We start from the raw sequence: 20,477 nt of genomic DNA, 5'->3' as shown, positions 1-20,477 counted from the left end.
TGGGTCTGGTCTACCAAGAAACAATCCATTACACTGGATAGTTCTAAATGGTTGCTTCCTAGTAGACACACAGTCTAGCAGAAGTAGAAACAACATTGACTGGGGACCCTGGACTGTCATGAAGAGAATCTGGGTTTAGTTTCTGGCTCTACCACTTAGGCCTGATCTCTATTAAAAGCATTGCCAGCAGAGCCCTGCGGGATAGGGCTGTGATCTTCCTGCCAATGTATATTTTTTGTCAGCAGCTATGCCAACAAAGCCCTAATGTGGAAGCAATTATACTTTCAATGGCATAGCTTGTTTCACCTAGGGAACTGGTATTACCTATATTGACTGACAAAAGGGGTGATGAGGGCCCAATAAATACTACCTCTTAGGTACTTGAAGTGGCTCTATTGTTTTACTTAGCCAACTTTGAACTTAAGTTTTCCTTAGCTGAAGTCTAGGGAGTTACTGAATACTGTCACTTCCTTTCCCTTGTTGATAGAGGTCCTGCCTTCCCATCAGGTGAACATGGAAGATGCTAAATTGGTTCTTTCATTTTGCTTTTCTTGCCCATTTATTAAAAGCAATGTGAATTTAGGAGACAGTTTATTGGATGATTCAGGTTGGTGAGCAGAGCCCAGCAGAATGGCAGGCCTACTCCCAGCCCCTCATCAGGTGAGAAAGGAAGGACAGATTCCAGGTAAGTGACCATCTTAGAGACTGAAGACCTCTCCATATAAGACAGGGGAAGCATGGGCAATGGTACAGCATTGTCTCCTGGCAGTCCAGGCTGCTGCCCCTGAAGAGCTCTTTCAAGGGACAGGAGGGGAGTTCAGTCTCCGTGACCCATTCATTTCTTCTCCAAGCTGAGATGGCCAATGGGATGGCCCATCAGTGATGAGGATGAGCACTGACTGAAGTCAAACTCAGGAATCTCTGTTTGCAACCCATCTCTTTATTTTTCATGCCCTTTGCTCAGATATGACTCTTCTTGCTTCTTTCTTCACCCCCCCCCCCAACTCCTTAACACCCTGGCCCTCATCCAACTCCCATTGAAGTGAAGGAGGAGTTTTGCTACTGACTTCTATGCATAAGAGAACAAAGCCCATGTCTACCCCTCAAATAGGCTGTCCTTTTCTTGGAAGCTTCCCAAGATTCCTTGGGGTCTGTCTTCTGAGAGGGTGGCTGCCTGTATACATTCAGCCCACAAGGCACCTGCTGGGGGCTGGGAAACTTGGCACAGCCTTAGTTTCATCCATGCCTACCACATACAATAACTTTCTTTCCTTGACACTTACTCCCCTCATTACTGTGCTTCTGATTATTTTGCTGGTTTAAGACACTAGTTAAAACCCCCGCAGGGAGCATGAAACATATGACATTTCAGCAGGGAACACAAAATCTGCCATTCCTCTGTAGGAGCTGAAAGAGTTTAGTATGGCAGGGGAAAAATTCTCATTCTTCAGAAACAGGTCAGATGATCCAGGCTAGAAAATAGAGAATGGGCAGAACAGAACCATAATATAAATAAGCCAACAAATAAATAAGTCTCCTGCCAGCTCAGGGTTTGGGTTGTTTTTTTTGGAGAGGGTGGCTCATTAGTCCCAAAACCTTGTGAGTACCGAGGTCTTCAAGGTATGATTAGAGGGTTCTTGAGGTTTGATCAGGAGGAGTCTTCCTCTAGGAGCATGAGAGACAATCCCTTCCCCACAGTACAGACACTTGTGCTTTAAATACTGCTCACACATCTATCTCAATGGTCACCTCTTTCTCTGAGGCTCCTCTATGTCTGGCCAATGCCCCAGCTACCTCTCCTCTGCTGGGGGAATGAGGACTCCTCCACACTAGACACTGTCCCTTATCTCTGCTCACATAGCCAATCACTCTCACAGTTTCACTCAGAGTCTCCATTGTATTTGATTCCTTTCATGCTCAGAGCTGCTTAGTTGTCATTAAGGGTCCCAGTTACTCAGCATTTGTCTCTTGATGTTGGTCCTCGTCCCTCTTATGTTCTCATAGTGAGGTGATAAAACACTCTGGTTTCTTTGTTGCTGAATGCTGCTCACTCACTGCCACTTCACTGTGCAGAGGCAACATTTCTGAGCTGGAGCCTGAGGGGTGATACTGCATTTAAGACCCAAAGCAGCTGATCAACTCAAACATCTGGTGCTAGTGCAACAAGGATCCCAGTGCTCTGGCAATAATTTAAAGTCCATTCTGGCACTGTCCCTGCTTTTCAGTGTCTGGGAGAACATGCACAAACATGACATGGGAAACACAATTTCTAGCAGATCTACTGCCTCTCCCTGACATGGGAGAGGGTGTTTATCCAACAAACTCCACCTCTTGGAATGTGACACTGTGGCCCAAGTTTGCAAACATGAAGCCTGAAGTTAGATAGTCCTCAGCCGAGATGCCCAAATTAGCACCTGGGCACCTTGAATACCAAGAGAGGAAGTGCCCAAGTACTTCTGAGAACTTCCAAATGCAGTATGAGATGCTGTAACCTCACCTCTGTCCCAAATTCAAAGCCTGAACTGCGGGCCAGACAGAGACAGTCCTTCAAGGCTTGCACCCTCAGGGGAAGATCCCCTCAGGTTGAGCTTGTTCTAAAGTAGTTTTTAAAGCAGACAGATTTCTCATTGTGTTTTCACAACATCTCCCTCCTCTGAACTATCATAGCTTGTGACAGCTTTGTGGAAGCTCAGGTTTCATGTCCTCAGAGCAGGCAATTTCAGAGGCTTCTCACTGGTATGGAGAGCCCTGGTCTCCAAAAGAAGCCTGGGTGATGTTCCTTTAGGCCAGAGATGACACAGCAGGGATTTTAGATTGTACCTTAAAAAGTCATCTTCCAGCCATTGGTTAAAAACATAGGACTCCAGTAGATGGATCTCTCAGCCAAGCACTGGTGGCTAGTGCTTAAGTCAAAGGTGAAATTCCACATGGCCACAGGGTACCACATCAGCTCTGTCCCTGATTTTTACTAGCTTTGGGACAATGGGGAGCTGGTAGACATGGTCATGACCTGGTGGGCAGCATCTTCCTCCATTGTTGTAACAGAGAGCTGGGCAGAACTGGCAACGTGAGAGTCCGCTGCTGGAACACCTATGAAGTAAACTCTCCCCAGTGCCCCTGCAAAACCAAAAAAGAAGTGGAGTCAAAATGAGGTGTAAGAAGACAAATATTGACACAGCACCGGATATATTGTCTAGAGGCCCTTTCCCAAAGAACTATCCCTCGGCTCCATTACAACACTGTTCCTCCGTGTAGTGCAGAAGGGACAGTAGCTGTATTCCTTTACTGTGCAACAGGCACATCAAAGGTTTAAGAACGTGGTTGGTGCTTTGTTGGGTGCCACCTGTACTACGAAGTGTAGCAGTTCTGTAGCTGGGTCAAAGGGCAATGGCATATGGCACTGTAACCAGGTTGTAACTCAGCTGTAGACTGACTCTGAGTATGCCCCAGTATTGAAGAACAGCTCTCTAATGTGACTGCATTGATTTTTTTTCCTGTCCACACAAGCAAAAAGAAACTATGTTATAACAAGGATGGAGAAACAACCATCCTTCACCACTTTGTTTAAGGACGGTTATTTATGTAGCGTGTAAAGTGTTGACTCTAATCAATACACAGGCCCAGGAGGGAGAGGGAGGATATTAAAATGTAAGTGCAGATAACTCAAGAGGCTGTTCTCATGCTCACAGCAGCTGCAAAGGAAAAATATTAGGCTCGGCCTCTTTTCTGCTTCTTTAGGGAGTAGGATGAAGACCTGGAAGATATTGTAAAATAAACCAAATTCCTCTCTTCCTTGCTATTTTTGCCTTTAATTTAGTTTTAAATGGATAGCAGGAAGATCAAATCTTGTCATTCTTGTTTTGGCTGATGGACTTGTTAGGGGGTCTTGGAAATACAGCTTGAGAGTTTTCTCAGTCTTTTAATTCACAGGGAGGCAAAACCATAAGGGAGGGCTGCTCTTTCAAGGGTATTGGTAAACAGATTCTAATGACAATTTTGTCGGTCTCTTATGCCCCACTTTGCATCAGCAGACCTCAAAGCATGAACAGCAGCAAACAAAAAACCCAAAGAGTTTTAAGGAGCCTGATCCAAAATTGCTTCCACTGTCAAATGATTGCAGGGAGTAAGCGGCTTTTGCTGCTGTGTTCCGTAGAAGTTCAGTACAACATCTGCAGCCAGGGGGTGGCCTTAAGCCACCTTTGTGTGTTTCTGAACCTGGGCTGATTTGGGGCCCTTTCATAACAGAGATGCCCCCAGGAATTTCCTGACTGCTCAACATATTCCTGCAATCAGCCCTGCCCCAATGCATGCTTGATCAGGGCTGGCCAGGTGGGCCTTGGGGAGCAGCCTTACATCCATTTTCTACAATATCCACCCTGGGGAAAATCCTTCTCTGGCTCCATCTGGGGCTCTTCTGTTTTTCTTGCCATTTCACAAGCATAGGGTTTGGGGACAGTGTTGGGGACCTTCCTCATGGTCCTGACTCCTACCAGACTTCCAGGTGTTCACTGACTATCCTAGCTCATGAGTTCTAGTGCAAATACCAAGAGAGAGATTTTTTTTCTTTATAAATCCTCCAGGCACTTTTGTCCCACATCAGATGGAAAACAAAGGCATGTTTCTGATCCTCTCCCCTGTTCCCATTCCATTTACTGCAGATAGTCACGCTAGGTATGTGAGACAGAGGCCTGTGAGTGGTAGGAGGCAAGCAGGGATGAGAGTAGGAAGAAGATGCTACTATTCAGGGCTGTACCTGCTGGAGCATAATCTTTGCAGCTGACATGGTTGGGGTGTCCCATTGCACTGTGCCTGTGGTATTCCAACTATGCACGCATGTGCTGTGCTCTCTGCTGGGAAGTCTTACAAGCAGTTTGACAAGGTATTTATAAAACATGGAGCCTTGCAGCAAGCAAATATCTGCCTAGGCCATGTCACTTGGATCTAAGGAATTTAGATTCTGAAGTATTTAGGAATTGAAGGAAATTTCAGAAAAGTACTGGACTCTGCAGGCCAGACCTAGCCTGTTACAGAGACACATTCCTATGCTAGGGAGGGAGGAATATGCCTCATCCTGTAGATATTTTTACCTAGCAAGTTCCCAGGCCTGGCAGTGGTGTAGGCATTGCTAGCACTCTGGTCTCCCCTGTTCTTTGCTTGCAGCATGCTGTAGGTTTCTTATCTTATAGGATGTTTTGTAGCTGTTCTGTTTGAGAAGGGCCAGAGCAGAAGATCTCATGGCCTCTATAGGACAGCTGACTGTCTGTAAATACAGCCTAGGAGGCCCCTTCCAGTCCCAATAAGCACAGAACAGAACACCTTAAATGACAATATTTTTTCTTGTCTTCTGCTGCACGCCACCCTCTGCAAACAGGAGGCCCGATAACTTCCAAAAATCAACAGGCTTGATCTCAAGACAGTGGCCAAGCAGGCTACTGGGGGCTCTAAGAGGTTTAGCCCAGCCACAAGTGGTGATGGTGAGTTAAAATTTTAAGTGTGGCAATGGAATCTGGCTTGGCTGCCCAAGGGGTCATTGATATAGGCTCCCGTGGCTCTATTTATCTGTGACACAATGAGGTTCTTTCTTTACATCAGAGGACTGCTGCTTTGGAAAATCCTATTGGAATGGATGCTACCCGCAACCTGGATTAAAGGACCACAGTGCCCTTGAATAGAAGGTAGGCCAAGCTCTACCACAGCAAAAGAGCCAAATGCAACTGTAATCAACAAAGCAACACCTGTTTGCATCAGCTATGAATCTGGCATGAAACTATGAGATAGGGAAGTGACAGAAAGGAGAAGGCCAAAATCTTTCCTGTAGATAAGCTGCTAGGGGGTGCGAAGGCGGGGGGAGGGAAGGGGGGAATATGAATCACTCAGCTCGGTCTGGGTCACAAAACAAAGCATTCTCGTTCCTCATAACAAATAATCTGAAGGAAACCAACCCTGAGATGATAAACTGCACGTGCATGGCATTTGCTATGGAGAATGACTCGGTGCTTGTCAGAGAGAGAGAGTGAGCGAGAGAAGAGCAGGATCCTGCTTGGTTCTTGGCAGCCCCTGGCCTTATCAGTACCAGTTCAGAGCTGGGTTGGCTGACACAAGGGTTAGCAGTCACTGTCACCTTCTTTACCCTGAAGCAGTCACTAGTGTCACCTCAGGTGGTGCCTAACTGGGATGAGGAGGGAGGGAAGCAGATATTAGCATGAATAAGGCAAAGAAGATTCGGCCACTAAAAGCCATCAGGGAACTTCATTCACAGCAGAGAACAGTGGGTGTACATGGAGCTGGTCCCAATGGGAAGAGGAAGAGAATGGAGGAGGCAGGAAGTTACTGGCACAGAGCATTGAATAAATTGAAAACAAAAAAGCCCACTCATGGGAACGGTCGGGGGAAGCAACAACGGGCTTAATGGGTTGAATTCCAGAGGTATTTCATGTGTATCAGATGTACAGAGTACAGGCAAAGCAGTCAGCTTTTTCAGCCCACTGAACTTATCCCACTCTCAGAGAAGAACAGTCTCACCTTGGAGGCTATAGCAGGCTTACAATTTGGCTGCATATAATGTTAAAGGAATCTGTGTTCCTTAAGGTGTGCCTCCCCCAATCTCTCCTTTTAGCATCTGGCACTCTGACTTGTCCTGCTGTGAGCAGCACAGACATGCAGGCAAAGCCAGGGCAGTGTCCTGGTCACCACTGGCATGAATGTCTGTGCATATTGCAAGACATGTGTGATTTTTCCCTGCATTCTTGCCATTTGTCCGTGCGTATCAGGATGGGTTTCAAGCTATGCTTTTAATTCCATTTTTGTCTGGTTTCTTTTTCCTTCCAGGCAAGCCTTGGAACTAGATTTATCAGAAAAGCAAGCTATTGAGGTCAATGAGCTATTGCCCACATCTCCCCACCCTGCGCATGGACTGTAGACAGAGCAGCTCTCAAGACCCCAGTTTGGGGCTGTGTATCTGTGGATTGGGTTTGAATATACATGCTTGCAGAGATATTACTGTATATATTAGTGCTATGGATACAGGGATACTCACATCCTGGGGCCATAATGCCACTTTATACTTCTACCCGTGGGTCCGTAAAACCACGCTTGCCTTCATTAACCAGTGTTGGCCTCTCAGTCCGTGTGTGCCAGACCAAAACCTACAGGGAAATGCAGAGAGAGTTCATAGGCCATTTGGAATTCATGGAGAAACCAATCCCACCAGCATGCTCATTCCTGAACAGCCAATGCTCTGAAATGCATTAGGTGTCTGGGAGAAAGTGATGTGAGTCGGGGCTGGATGGGATTTTTTTATAGGCACTCACAAAACCAGCAAATGAATATTGAAGTAAATGTAATAAACAATACCAATTAGGAGAGATGAGCCTGAACAAAAACCTCACTGAACCTTCCTCTGCCTTGGTGGAATTGGGATCTGAATCCCACAGTGGGGGCCCATCTCTAACAATCTAATTATACTGCACAGCAGCACAGCTCTGTAGGGCTCCAAGAGCTGCTCAGCTGCAAAGCACTTTTGTTAACTCACTTCTCTACCATGCTGTTCTGTGCTGACATGCCTTGGTGCAAGCACAGGTGGGATGCAGGCTGGAAGGGAAAGGGAGAGGGGGGAACAGGGTACTGGAATGCCGGGGTGGGGAATGTTCAGAGGTTGGGTGATGGATAGATCCCAGCAAGGCAAAGCCCCTCATTATGCCAACCTTTGTGCAGTTGGCAGCTTTGGGCTCCAATCCATCCATCGTCACCAGGTCCTTCAGCAAGCTGGTTTCCTGGTAGCCTCCCTTGACTCCCTCTAGCTTGAAACTGGCCTGGGGCTTCTCCAGGATCAGTCTGATGCTAACGGCAAAGCCTGCCATGTCGATCGCAAAGGGTCGGTTAGGGTCAAAAACTGTCTTCCAGCCCACCACCTTCCCTGAGGGGCTCACTTTGGGGGACTCATACCGCAGGCCTCCCACAAAGGCTACAGGCCAGACAGACACCCGCCGTGTGTAGCGCATCTGCGGGCCAGAAAAAAACAGTGTGAAGGTTCAGTGAAGACCCCACTCCCTTTGCATGCCAGGCTCCTGCTTTCTCACCCTTTGATCCCTCACCACAGAATCACTCTACCAGGCTTGCCTCATAGTCACCCCTTGCAGCCTTTCCTTTTCTACTGTTTCCTTCTGCCTGATCTTGTCCACTCTCCTGACACCTTCCCATCCTTTCCTCTCCATCTCAGCCCAACAACTAACTCCATCCTCTAACCCGACCTGGCCACCAGCCTTCCTACCTGCTGATGGGATTGCCTTTGCATGCCTGCCTCCTCCACATGTGCCCAGTCCCTCCTCTGATGCTTATGCACTACTGTTCCCCACTTTCAGCTCTATTTCCTCACAGCTGTGATCAAAGCAACTTTCTTGCCATCCCCCTGTTGTGTCACTCCCTGCTCTTCTCCCATTCACCTTCAGTCGCTTCTTTCAGCTAAGTGCATCTCCCCTTAGCCATGACCTTAGCACTCCCTCTGGCTCAGGGACATATAGGGCTGTTCTCCTTAGCTGCCCTCCTAAGCAGGCAGAGCTGTTTGTCCACCAAAATACCCTTGCTCCACTAGCCAAAAGAAGGTGACCATGTAATGATTTTTAGCCCCAAGGCTCTATATTTCCTCCCATTCCTTTTGCTCCTTCAGACATGCCTCTGCTCTGAACACCTGACTCCATCTCTGCTGGGAACAAAGACTGGTGGATTTGCAAAGCTGTTGGTTTTCTAGCTTCTCCTACCCTGGCACCCAGCTCACCCAGCCTGGTGAGGTAGAGGGAACCCCACCAGGCACAGCTCCAGGGTATGGACCCTTTGAGCACAGCTGACAGCTCTTCCTCACACTTAGTGCAGAAGGCCTGTGGGGGTTGCAGAGCCCCAGGGCCCTTTGTAGGCACACAGCAAAGGAAAGATCTGGCCCTGTAGAGGTGGATAGTTACACTTTGCTTTGCTCTTTCATGATGTCCTACCTCCTCAAAGAGCTCCAGGCTGTAGGTGTTGTCATCGTCGGCGAAGTACACGACTCCTTCTGGTGGCGGCGTGTGGCTGAAGCTATCCCTCAGCCAGTGCAGCCCCAAGTTCCTCTGCAGCGTCCCCCTTGGGGTGTGGGAGGGCATCCAGGACAGACCCACCTTCAGACTCTTGGGGGTCTCCACGTTCAAGTGTGTGAAGTTGAGCCCTGCCTTTTCCAGCAGGTTGGACACCAAGTTGGTCCTTCGGGGTGAGTCCTCTACCACCACCCAGTGCAGGTTCTGCACATGTAGGAAGGTGTTGGTGAGCCGGGTCAGCTCGGCCTTCTGCACCGGCCGCGTGTAGGTGGGTGTGATTACAAAGATGGTGGGCAGCGTGTCCGACCATGGCGGAGGCCTCGAGTACACATAATTTTGGATGATTCGAGGAGCTGCCCCTGTGGGCGGCTGCCGGATGCAGGATGGGAGCCCCTCCTCTCTCAGTGGGGATGTGCTGTTGAAGGTAGCTTTAGCTGTGACATTTTCGTCTGTCTCTTCTGAGGCAAAAAGGGAGGAAGAGGAAGGCGAGAGTCAAAAAGCAAAGCACATGAGGGGGCAGTTGATACCAATCTGTCAGTCTGTGATCTATCTAGAGAAGGAGCTGTGGTTCCTTACAGATGACAGCATAGGAGAGTGAATCTCTCACAGACCAATGTCACTGCTTGGTTCTTGAGAGGTTTTGCTGTGACTACCAAATGTGGGATGTTTCCTAATGCCATGGGGGTCTTTAAGAGAAGGCTGGATAGGCATCTGGCTGGGGTCATCTGAGCCCAGCACTCTTCCCTGCCCAGGCAGGGGGTCAGACTCAATGATCTGTTGAGGTCCCTTCCAACTCTAGCATCTATGAATCTATAATGGGGAAAGAGGAAGCCAAGAGCTCTTTACTTGTGACCTGATGCAGCCACCAAACAGTGCTGTCCTTATAGGCAGCATATAGATTTAACAAACAGGAGGTAGTGTTAGATGTGCCACAACAGCATTCAAGAAGAGCACAACTTACATCCTAAAGGTGAAATCATTTTGTTTGGAGCTGGGTCCTGAGCACGTCTAGGTTTTCTGGGAACGTGTTAGAAAGCAGAGCGTCTAAAACTGGATCACGCTGCAGACTGCTTCTTCTGAGAGTCTCACCCACACTTCGCCTGCCAGCCGCTGAAACTACGGCAACCACAGTTCGTGGTTACCTGAAAACACCACATCTGCTCTCTCTCACTGAGACTCCATGAATATAAGCTTTAATGTGATGAATGCGTGTCCCCCTCTGTTTTGTAATTGCTTTTTTATTTTCCCATCCTGATTTAAAAATTAATTAGAGCCTTCAGAAAATGGAAACTGGAAGAGTTCAGGCAGGGTTAAATCCAGCAAATCACTTGAAATGTAAAAAAAAAAAAAAAAAAAAAAAAGACAAAGATTTTTTTGTGGGAAGGAGGAGGGGGGTTGAAAAATGTCACAGTCATTTTCCTTCAGCAGGTTGTGAAATGGAATTGTTTTCTGTTTGTTTGAAAATGTTAATGATCTTTTTTTCATTTTTGCTCCTTTCTTTCCTTTCCCCCACCCCCAAGAATTTACCACTGAAAAGGGACAGCGAGAAAGGAAAAAAAAAGTGGGGAATAAAGAAAACTGTTGAACTGAAAAACAATTCTTTTTTCTTGTTTTTCATTTTCCAGGTTTGTTGGGGCGGGCAGGAAAGGGAACTTAAAAAGCAGTCATGAAAAAGTTTCCAATTTCAGGAACAAGGTTACTTATTGATGAAAAATGTGGCATTTGAAAAACCTGGCTGTGTTATGCAAGTCCTGTGACAGGCTGATGCTTTGCGGGTGTGACAGAATCAGCCTTGTGGACCGGGTAGAAAAGTTGTATGAAGTGCAGACAAGTGGAGCTCCAGTGCTGTGCTCGCTGCTGCTCCTGCTGTTGCCTCTTTGCTGAGTACAGGACTTTTAGAAGGTTCACCTTTTCCTTTTGGAGGAGGACTCTGAGGCATAGACTCTGGCGATTCCCCGTTAATTAATCAGCATTTGCAAAACCTACCTAGCTGCTCTTTACCTTGAGCAGAGATGACAAAAACAGCCGCAAACAGCACACAGGCAATGCCATTTGCAGAAACCCCAGCTAAGTCAGCACCCTGCCTACTTCCATCACCCCAAAGCAGCTCTCTTGCTCTTGCTTAGCTATGCCCTGCTCTTCTGTTTTTTGTATTTCACCTGACCTAACCTTTAATCCAGAATGACCAGGCATGGTCACAGCAAGTCCATTATCCTCAAAGCACTGCAGTTGCTCAGCTGGGCTTGGGTATTAACTCTGGTCACAGCAGAGGAGTAATAGCACTGACAGGACTTCAAAGTGGCTTCCAGTTTTGTAAATATTCTGCCCTCTATCCCTGCTCAGAGCAGGCCTGCATAAAACAGTGTTAAAACACCAGCACTTTCATTAATTCAGCAGTAGTGACACAGTCGGAGAGTTTAGGGGAAAAAATTATGTGAATGCAAGTTCTGTCGATTTGGCATCAACAGAAGTCTCTTTGGGAAGGTTCAGCTGTAATTACAATGTATGCTAAACAGGGCTGCTCTCTGGGGTTGTCTATACCTCATCAAGCAGTGGGTCTTAGGGAGGCCAGGACTGAGTCCATGTTTCACTCACCTGAGTCTGCTGATATACCCTAGAACTGGAAGTTTGTCCATGAGGCTGGTTCAGACTTGTCCCCAGTGCCCGTCCTCAGGCCTGCCAGAGACCAAGGGCTCAAAAGCAGGGGCTGGGAACAAGTCCAGTGCAACCTCATGAGTGAGCTTATAGCTCTGGATTGTTTGGCTCAGATAGAAGTGTGTTTAGTCTCATCCCCCCGGCTTACCTCCCAACTTGCTCGAACTGGTAAAGAAAAGCCCTCTGAGGCTCTATCCAGGCAGAAGAGCCCATGAAAACTACCGGGGTGATTGCTGGAGCCAGAACCTGTAGGGTTCTCTGGGCAAGTTTCTCTTTGTCTAACCCAGTGGTTCCCAAACTCTGCCAGATTGCGCACCACCAATTTAAAACGATACAACCTTGAGTACCACCAGCACATTTTTGTCATATAAAATAATTGTAATAAATCTGTTAATGTATACCTCTGACAGGATGTCTGCATACTACTGGTGGTACCCCTACCATAGATAGGGAACTGCTGGTCTAACTATTTCCATGAAGCTCTTTCCCACCAAGGGCTCACAAGAACAACCCCCAACATGCAGTCCATGACCTCCCTTGCCATAGCACTGTTATGATCAAGCTGTCACATTGTAAAGGGCAAAATGCTTGCACTTACTTCTCAGCAGGCTGAGGTAGCGGGTGGTTGGGTACTGATGCCACAAGGTGAGGAGAAGAGCCCATGGCAGGGCAATCAGGAGTGTGGTGAGAAGGTTGCGTCTCCTCAGCATGCTGCACAGAGCTTCCAGTGCCCAGGCATCTCTCTACCTTTCAGAACAGAGCACAGAGTAAGGTGTCCAGGGGTCTGCACAGTATGTGCACTAGGAAGGCTATGCCAGGGTCATTGGCCACCAAGTGAACAGATTGTATCCAGCTCACTTAGACTAAAAACAGACACAATGTTTATTCGGATCATAACTTTCCTGGGCTTTGACTCACATCCAGATAGGGGAGGGATAAGTGTATATTAGCAATTAACTCTAATTAGGATTGTCCTGGGGGAAAAGTGTTAATTCAGATACTTCACAAATACTTTCAGTGGGACACCGGGCTTGTCCATCTCTAGGATCCCAGCATAAAAGGCTTCAACCTGGGAGAAACTAACAGCTGCTTTTGGCCTTTGACTTTGATCCCAGGAAGTGCTGAGCAATTTTGGCTCTGATTCAGCAACTCATTGAAGCACGGGTTTAATTTTAAGCCCATGAGCAAGACTGAGCTATGGAGGTAGTGAACTGGCTGCCACAAGCCTTTCCTACGTTGTAGGCTGTCAGCTCTTGTTTGGGTTATAAACACAAGTGTTTAGTCCTTATGCCTAGGAAGAAACCTCCTATGTGGAAACCAGGTATTCCTAATACAGAGCTGTTTGTCTTCCTGAATCTGCAGGCAGTCTGAAATGTCAGCTCATGAAAAGCTGTTGAAACCTGAACCTAACCATGACCCATCCAAAGTCAAATTTTCAAGTAACCTGGAAACATTGTTTTTAGGATTACCATAATTGCATGCAAAATTTCAGTAACCGCATGTGCAAATAGTCAAACTAAGGATGAAAACAACAGTAGTCCTAAAGAGGACCAGTATTCTTTTTCCTCATACAACTTCATTTTGGCTTCCTTCTGTGACTATGTTATGATACAGCCATTCCTTTCATGATCACATGCTATTTTTTCCAATTGATCACTGCCTGAGTGCACAGTAGAGATGGTGCTTGCTGACTGGTTGGCTACTCTATACATTTTTTTCATCCCAAAATATCCCCAATGTTACTTACTGCATATAACCCAAACCCTGAACTAAATATAGGTTTATTAAATTCCATATGGGCATTTCTGCAGTGCTCATCTTTAAGGTATCAGAAAGCATCTTCACAACAGATTAAACCATCTTCACAACTTCCCTACAAAGTGAGGGGCACTGAGACTCAAGAGGAATTAAGGTCAAACTTTTCAGGTGCAGATAGTAATGTTTTTTGAAATCCAAAGAAGTAGAAGCCCAACTAGAGACATTGTCAGCTTCATTTTTAGCAATGGCTGCGTACCTACCACTCCTGTTGGCTTTAATGTAAGTCATGAGGGATTGGTTCTACTGAAAATTAGGGCCAAGGTTTCTGAAATCCAGTCAGCCAAGTATCTCAAAGCTGTGGCTATTTCTGAACTGGTGGATGCACCATGGCTCACTCTTCAGTGCTTAGAAACTCTATTGCAGATGTAAGGCTGGAATCCAGATGCCAGATTAAGGTTATAACTTTAAGGACATCCCTTTCTCCTCTTTTGAATCACTTTCAACCTCTTTGGTCTTTGTGAATGCAGCAGCTACCTGCACTGGTATAGCAGAAAAAGCAATGAATAACCACGGGGATTTAATTCTTTTAGGGCAAGGGTGGCCAACCTGCCACACGTGTGCAACCTATGGCATGGGCACCTATGGCATGGGCAGTCTCTGTATATGGCACATGGCAGATGAGACAGGGGGCAGGCAGCACAGTGGCAGAAAGGGCAGGGAGCAGAATGGGGAACAGTGGATTGCAGAGGAAACACAAGGTAGGAAGCAAGAAGCAGAGCACTGGATTGGCCTGGAAGCAAAGGCTAGAGCAGCAGATTAGGCAGGGGAAGGGGCTGGCACTCAGGGGGGGTGCAGGGCTAATTTGTTCTGGGGCACACTGAGGGGTACAATGACAGTGCTGCCCATTGCCAGCTGAGGAGTTAGCACTACTGCTCAAAGCAGGTGCTTTACTTTTTAATTGGGTTTGATACCAGTGTTTGCCTGACATCACACCCTTTCTCTTTGGCTGACATGCCAGCTCCTCAGGGTTTTTGCTTCTCTGCTGTCCTCTGCTGGTGTCTTCTGTCCCCTTTCCCTTTTGATGAGAGTGCTCCCCACCCCCCGAGGCCTGAGGGAAGAAAATGTTCATTAGCCATGAAGAAGGAAGTTTTCCCAGGCGAAACATTCTGGCCACACTTCCTGAAAAGTGGAGGGTTGGCACTGCTCACGGGGTAAAAACAGACATCGCCTCTCCTCATACTTTTGCCATCATACAATTTTTATAGTGGCACAAAGACCAAGCAAACAAATGTTCATGCCCCTTGCCATTCCACAAATGCCCCAAATTTGTGGCCGTGACAAGAGGTAATGATAGATTGTGCTGCTTTGAATGGGCAGGACAATAGGTGATATATTTCTCCCAGTGAAATGGATCAGTTGTACCAGGACACATCCCGGCACAGTTGATCCCTCCTCATTTGGCCGTCAGGTTTTAGCCTCAGATTACTCCTTGGAATTCAGCACTTTCTGTCCCCTTTCCTGCTCCACCAGGTCAAAATGCCAGATACCTGGCAAAAGCCACGGGAATAAGGAGCCCAAAGACCTTCAATGATCTGGACCTTAAGTCTCTGCAATTCAGTGTCACAACCATCCGATGGGGATAGCAGCATTGCCCTATCTCCCAGCAGTGCTGTGATGATAAATACATGACAGGCTGAGCTGCTTGGTAACAGTGGCCATATCAATCCTAGGGGGAGATAGCAGGTGCATGGTATTCCTGGCACTGGTACTCACCTCCTCCTCTATGCAACACTTATGGGTAGTGTATTTTCTTAAATGAGACGCACACATCAGGCAGCACCATTACAGTTATCTAGCCCCAGCTCCTGTCCAACACATGTTGCCCTGGAAAGGACTGTCTCTGACCACGTGTTTTCCTCAGCAACAAACCCAAGCCAGCCCTGATCCTGACAGAGGTCCCAACAGGGTTGTTACTGCAATACAAATATTGTTATTGTAGTGTGAGGTAGAGGAAGACACATGAAGCCGTAGCGTTGGTTGTAATCTGCCCTCCTGCAGAGGTTCTCTGACCTTGATTATTGTCCTCCTAGGATTGCCCTCTAGTCCTCTCTAGTGGGGGTAGAAGACCAGGACTCTATGAGCACTCCACAATTATGGTCCCCAAGTTTCTCTCTCATTCATCATGCCCCTTGCTTTCTCCCCCTTTCTGGCCATCCTCCTTCCCCAGTGCCCTTCCCACCCCCACCTTTTCCCCGTGCTTGCTGCAGTCCCTGTTTGTATTTTGCAACCATAACAACATTAGCAGGATGTTTGATGGATGCCTTCAATATGCTGCTGGTAACCTTCTTGAGCTGTTTTCCAATTACACATCTCTCTGCTTAATTTCATCCATCAATCTTCTGTTTTCCATTTTTTTTTAAAGATATCGACACCGTCACAGCTTAAACCCTGAGATTTGACTGGAACGAAAAGATTTCCTGCGCTCTGTTCACTTCACACTGCTTCACCAGGCTTCCCATTCCAGGGATGCAATGGCAGCCAGCTTGTGGGAGACTTACCTCCCTGTACAGGGTGAGAACTCCTCAGGCCACTCGGGGAGGGGGAAGAAGCAAGCAGCCATGGTAAGTAGCACCATGAGCTACTCAACTAATGACCAGGAAACATGAGGTACAAGTAAAGATTGGAAGAACTGGGATTATATAGTCTGCAGAAGAGAAGACTGAAAAAAGGATTTGATACCAATCTTCAAATACCAGCTGAGTGGTTATGAAGAGAATGATGATAAGCTATTTTCTGTGGGCGCAAAAAACAGGACAAGAAAAAATGGTTTTAAGTTGCAATAAGGGCAACTTAGGTTGAATATTAGGAAGAACTTTTAAACTCTAGGTAGCCTGTTCCACTGTTTAACCACACACAGAAAAGTTGTGGAATCCCTGGAACCGGTTGTGGAATAATCCTGCCATCCTTGAAAGCTTTTAAGAACAGACAACACATGTTTATGGTTTAGGCTAGGGTGATCCTGCCTTGAGCAGGGGGTTGGACTAAATGATCTCCTGAGGGCCCTTCCAGCCCTATTTTTCTATGATTTGATGCTAGACCTGGCTATAGCTCAGAGCATCTCCTCTGATTTAATCCTGCTGACTGGTAACCATCACCAGCATGTTTAAGGGTGGTCCCTGAGAGATTAGGTGCCACCCATATTAGGAGACTCATGTCTGGAGTAATCCTCAATAGCAGTGTATTTAGAGAACAGTCTTGGGGGGCGACCCCCAATGATGGGGGTGGCCTTAGAGATGTGTATTCAGGTTTGAGAGTGCACTATGAAGGATGTCACCTGGGAGGATCAGGCTGGTAAATGACTTCAGGAAGGTTTGGGAGGCCTGTGTTAGGGGAAGGTCTCATTAGGCAGAGGTCAGTGAGGTGACTGTAATTAGGGGCAGCTGCAGGTACTCAGTTTTTGGGAGAGGCTGCCTGTCAGTCATCCTGATTATCTCCTTTCTAATGACTCTGAACTCATCATAACAAACTGAATCATGCATAGAAAGGTTGTTCTGTTTTATGGAGTATTTCAATATCGCAAAGCATAGATTTGTTCCAGTTCAAAATGAAAACCACACATTTCCAAATTTCCCTCTGAAGGGAAAGACTTAGCATTCCCAACTCCAAAGCAGCTTGTATGCCTGTTTGTTGCTTTCTGATTCCAGGACTGTCTGCTTGTCCGCCTACTTCACAGTCATGGACTCCGGAGGCCAAACTAGCCAAGGAGCTGATGAGGCACGCTGACAGGAAACCAGGCTGATCTTAGGCACCATCCTGTTTCTGGAAGAGCTTTGTGGAAACTGGATGGCCTCCATGGAACATTTTGATGCTGATGAACTGGCAAAGTCTAAGGAAAACCTATTTTGTCAGAGGTTTTTCCAACCAGGTGTAATAACAAAGGGTGGGGCAAGGGCCAGAAGAGATGGAAAAGAATACAGTGGCATCAGACCAATGGAAAACAGGCCAGAACAATTAAGTAATAGATAATGAATGATGCACAGCAGTTTCCTACCTCTTTCTGATCCCACACCACTTTCCTAGCATCAGCTCACCCCCATGAACACTTGCTGCAGGAGCTCAGTGCCTCCATTTCGGAGATGGGGGAAGTTGTGTCACACAGGAGTCTTGTGACTCCCTGAGGCTGAAGACCAGGGCTCTGCATTCACCTGCATTTGATGGGCGATGCTCTTCACTCCCTGTCAGTCTGCAGAATTCTCTGCTCGCTCAAAAGGGAACAAATCCTACCCTGGTAGGCCCAAGAGGATGGAGGGAAAAAAGACAGCTGATTGAACAAGTTAGGAAGGGAAAGGAAGGAGAGAAGGTTTGGGAGAACTGGGATAAAGAACATGGGAAGAATAATGGGAAAATGGTGGGGGAGAGAAAGCCACTTGAAAAGAGTCTGGAGGAAAAGGCCTTTGCTGTATCACCTTAAGACAGGTAAACACAGGCTCTATCACTGACACAGGGGGACAGGTTTCAGAGGGCTGTTTACTAGTCACAACCATACAAACCTAGGGTGGCATTGCCATCAGTCCACCTCAGTCAAACAAGCCCTAATTTCCAGATGCTTTTCCCCAACTGTGGGAGCCCTCAAGTCCAGGTGCAGGTTTTCATTGAACATATTTCTACAGGGGTAGGAGAGTGAGGCCCTGAATAAAGCATCTGGCAAGGGAGGCCAGGGCAAGGCCAGTGCATGCTCAGCGGGCTCCTGCATTATGCCCAGGAAGCTCCCGCAGCTTTGTTTGCTTGCCAGCTTTCTCCTGCACCTCAGGGAAGCCCATGCAGATTTCATGAGTTCCTAAACTCTCGGTGTGGGAGCCGCATTGCTGAAGGCAGAGCAGCTGAACCTTCATTATTGATGAGGCCGACCTGTCTTTAAACAAGGGATGCATAATTCATGGCAGCTCCAGCATTTGTGGTGATGCTCAGCCATAGCTCCACCTCTGCTCATGGGAATTGATTGGAAGTTTCTGTCCCCTCTTCCCCCTTCCTTTGCATCCTGTCCTGCTGTCATTAACAAAAGCCCATGGGTTGTTGGTGTGCAGCTGTCCATCTCTTGCCTATCTCAGATGCACAGAGCACAGCTGGAAAGGGGCACATAAGTGGATGAAAGAGTCTTGTTCTGAAAAAGTTAATGAAGATGAGCAAGGTCTGGGTACCCCCTCAGACCAGCCCCTGCCACCCCCCTGGGCTTCTTCTCTTCCCGATTCATCACTGCCTGAGCAGTTCCTTTGTGCAACTTGGAGGCTGAATTAGATCAGAAGCACAGAAAAGGAACGTGCATTTCCAGACCTAGCATCTAGCTGTGGGGAGTGGGGAAATGGGAGGAAGGTTCTGTTTCTTTGGAGGACAGGCAGCATTTCCCCCCTCAACCATGTTATATTGAGCAGCCTGTCAGCAAGCAGCAGGGTAGTCTGTTCTGCTGAAGAGAATGATCCCTACCTCTCTCCCCCCCGCCCCTACCCCCCAAGCTCTGGTATCAATCCTATAGAAACACCTGCAGGAGGAAGGATGTATTGTTGGTCAAGATGCAGAAGACGGATGCTCTGGGTTTTAATCTTTCTTCTGCTACTGATTGTCCATGTGACTTCAGGCATGTTACTCTTGGCATCTGTGAGATGGGGGGGGAAAAAGAGCAATACTGACATATATCACAAAGGGAAGGGATGTGAGGATGACTTCATGGAAGTGCTTGCAAGCCCTTGGGGGGAGGCAGGACCGGAGACCCAGCAAAGGGTAGGGGGTCCTTTCCCTTTGCATGGAAATATTAGAACTAATGGGGAATTGTTATGCAGGTTCATCTCTGCTGCAATGCAAGGGCCATGAAGTGAGTCAGCTGGGGAGAAACTGTCCTTCATCCTGCCTCCCGAGACTTAATGAAAGGCACTGTCTTCTCCCAGTCTGAGTTAATCTCTCCCCTTAGCTGTAAGGGACTGCGCTGCTGTCAGCCCTGAACCCAGGCATGTCTTTTGAGAAGTCACCCATTATACCCTCTCCACCTTCAGCTCCTGCCTGATGGATCTATAAGCTGCTCAGCCTGGTTCACCTCCTCAGAGAGGCAAGAGCAGCTGCCTTGTCCCAGACATGTGGATCATTTCTAAGCAGCATACACCAGGAGAGGGCTCCTCCACCCTCGTTTTGTTCGCAAGGGTAAAAAAAGCAAAACCTGTCAAGGCAGCTAATTAAATTGGTTGGCTAGCTCCTGTGGCAGCCAGCACTTCTGTGATAATGCCTGTCTCTATTTGCTACCACAGGCAAGATGGAAGTAGCTGGGGGTTACCTTGCCTATGAGCTAGGATGGGAACAATCAGTTCTGATTAGTGCTGACAGAGCCTTTATGTTCAACTCACCTTCCATGGGAGGAGAAGGGGGCATAGAAAGGGGATTGAAAAAACTCATATATTTTTTTCTTCCTAGAGATGGGCCCAATCCAAAAACCAAAATCCCACTATTAGGAAAGGTTGGGGGCTGGATGTAGCTCCAAAACTCACCAGCTGCCCCCAACTCTGCAGTGAGGCCAGCTCACTCTTTTCCCTCAAACTCTGGCCCTTTCGTGGTCTGGTTCAAACCTTGCAGCTGTCCTCCCATATATTTCCAACCTAATAAGAAGCATGTGTCAAATATACCCTGAGAGAAAGCAGCAGTTCAGGACCAAACAGAAGTAGCAGGAGGTCTCAAATGTCTCAGGTGACAGCCCAATTCAAGGCTGCAACTCCCTAGGACCATCTAACCTCAGAGGAAACGTGGCTGCTTACTTAAACCTAGATTTGACCTTCCTGTTGTCCAACTCTGTCAGCACCAAAGTCCTTTGATGCACTTGTGAACTTAAGGAGCATTCATTCCACATGAATCAACCATACATTTTGGAGGGGTGGAGGAAGCAAAATCAGGCTATTAAGGAAGCAAAAGCAAAATAGAGCCACTCTGAAGTAGTGGTGTATTTCATACAGAGCTTTCCCTCCG

At 47.3% G+C, this 20,477-nt stretch overlaps 1 protein-coding gene across 2 annotated transcripts in view; it reads right to left on the bottom strand.

Moving 5' to 3' along the window:
• Window positions 1-40: 40 nt before the first annotated feature.
• Window positions 41-20,477, bottom strand: part of LOC102369484 (galactosylgalactosylxylosylprotein 3-beta-glucuronosyltransferase 1-like) — a 32,760-nt gene continuing 12,323 nt past the window's right edge. Inside the window, exons 2-7 of one of the 2 annotated variants that reach the window (XM_025211731.1) lie at window positions 12,316-12,460; window positions 8,985-9,520; window positions 7,704-8,000; window positions 7,037-7,145; window positions 5,943-6,169; window positions 41-3,117 (exon numbers count right to left, since the gene is read on the bottom strand). In XM_025211731.1, the coding sequence (XP_025067516.1) occupies window positions 7,059-7,145; window positions 7,704-8,000; window positions 8,985-9,520; window positions 12,316-12,427 (1,032 nt within the window). In that variant the 5' untranslated portion in view covers window positions 12,428-12,460 and the 3' untranslated portion in view covers window positions 41-3,117; window positions 5,943-6,169; window positions 7,037-7,058. Of the gene's footprint in view, window positions 3,118-5,942; window positions 6,170-7,036; window positions 7,146-7,703; window positions 8,001-8,984; window positions 9,521-12,315; window positions 12,465-20,477 lie in introns of both variants that reach the window. The other variant, XM_025211732.1, reaches the window with a different exon arrangement.

This window comes from Alligator sinensis, unplaced genomic scaffold, assembly GCF_000455745.1.
Source record: "Alligator sinensis unplaced genomic scaffold, ASM45574v1 scaffold344_1, whole genome shotgun sequence".
Lineage (NCBI taxonomy): Eukaryota > Metazoa > Chordata > Crocodylia > Alligatoridae > Alligator > Alligator sinensis.
Note: the sequence above shows the minus strand (reverse complement) of the source record. Positions and strands in the feature narration are given on the sequence as shown.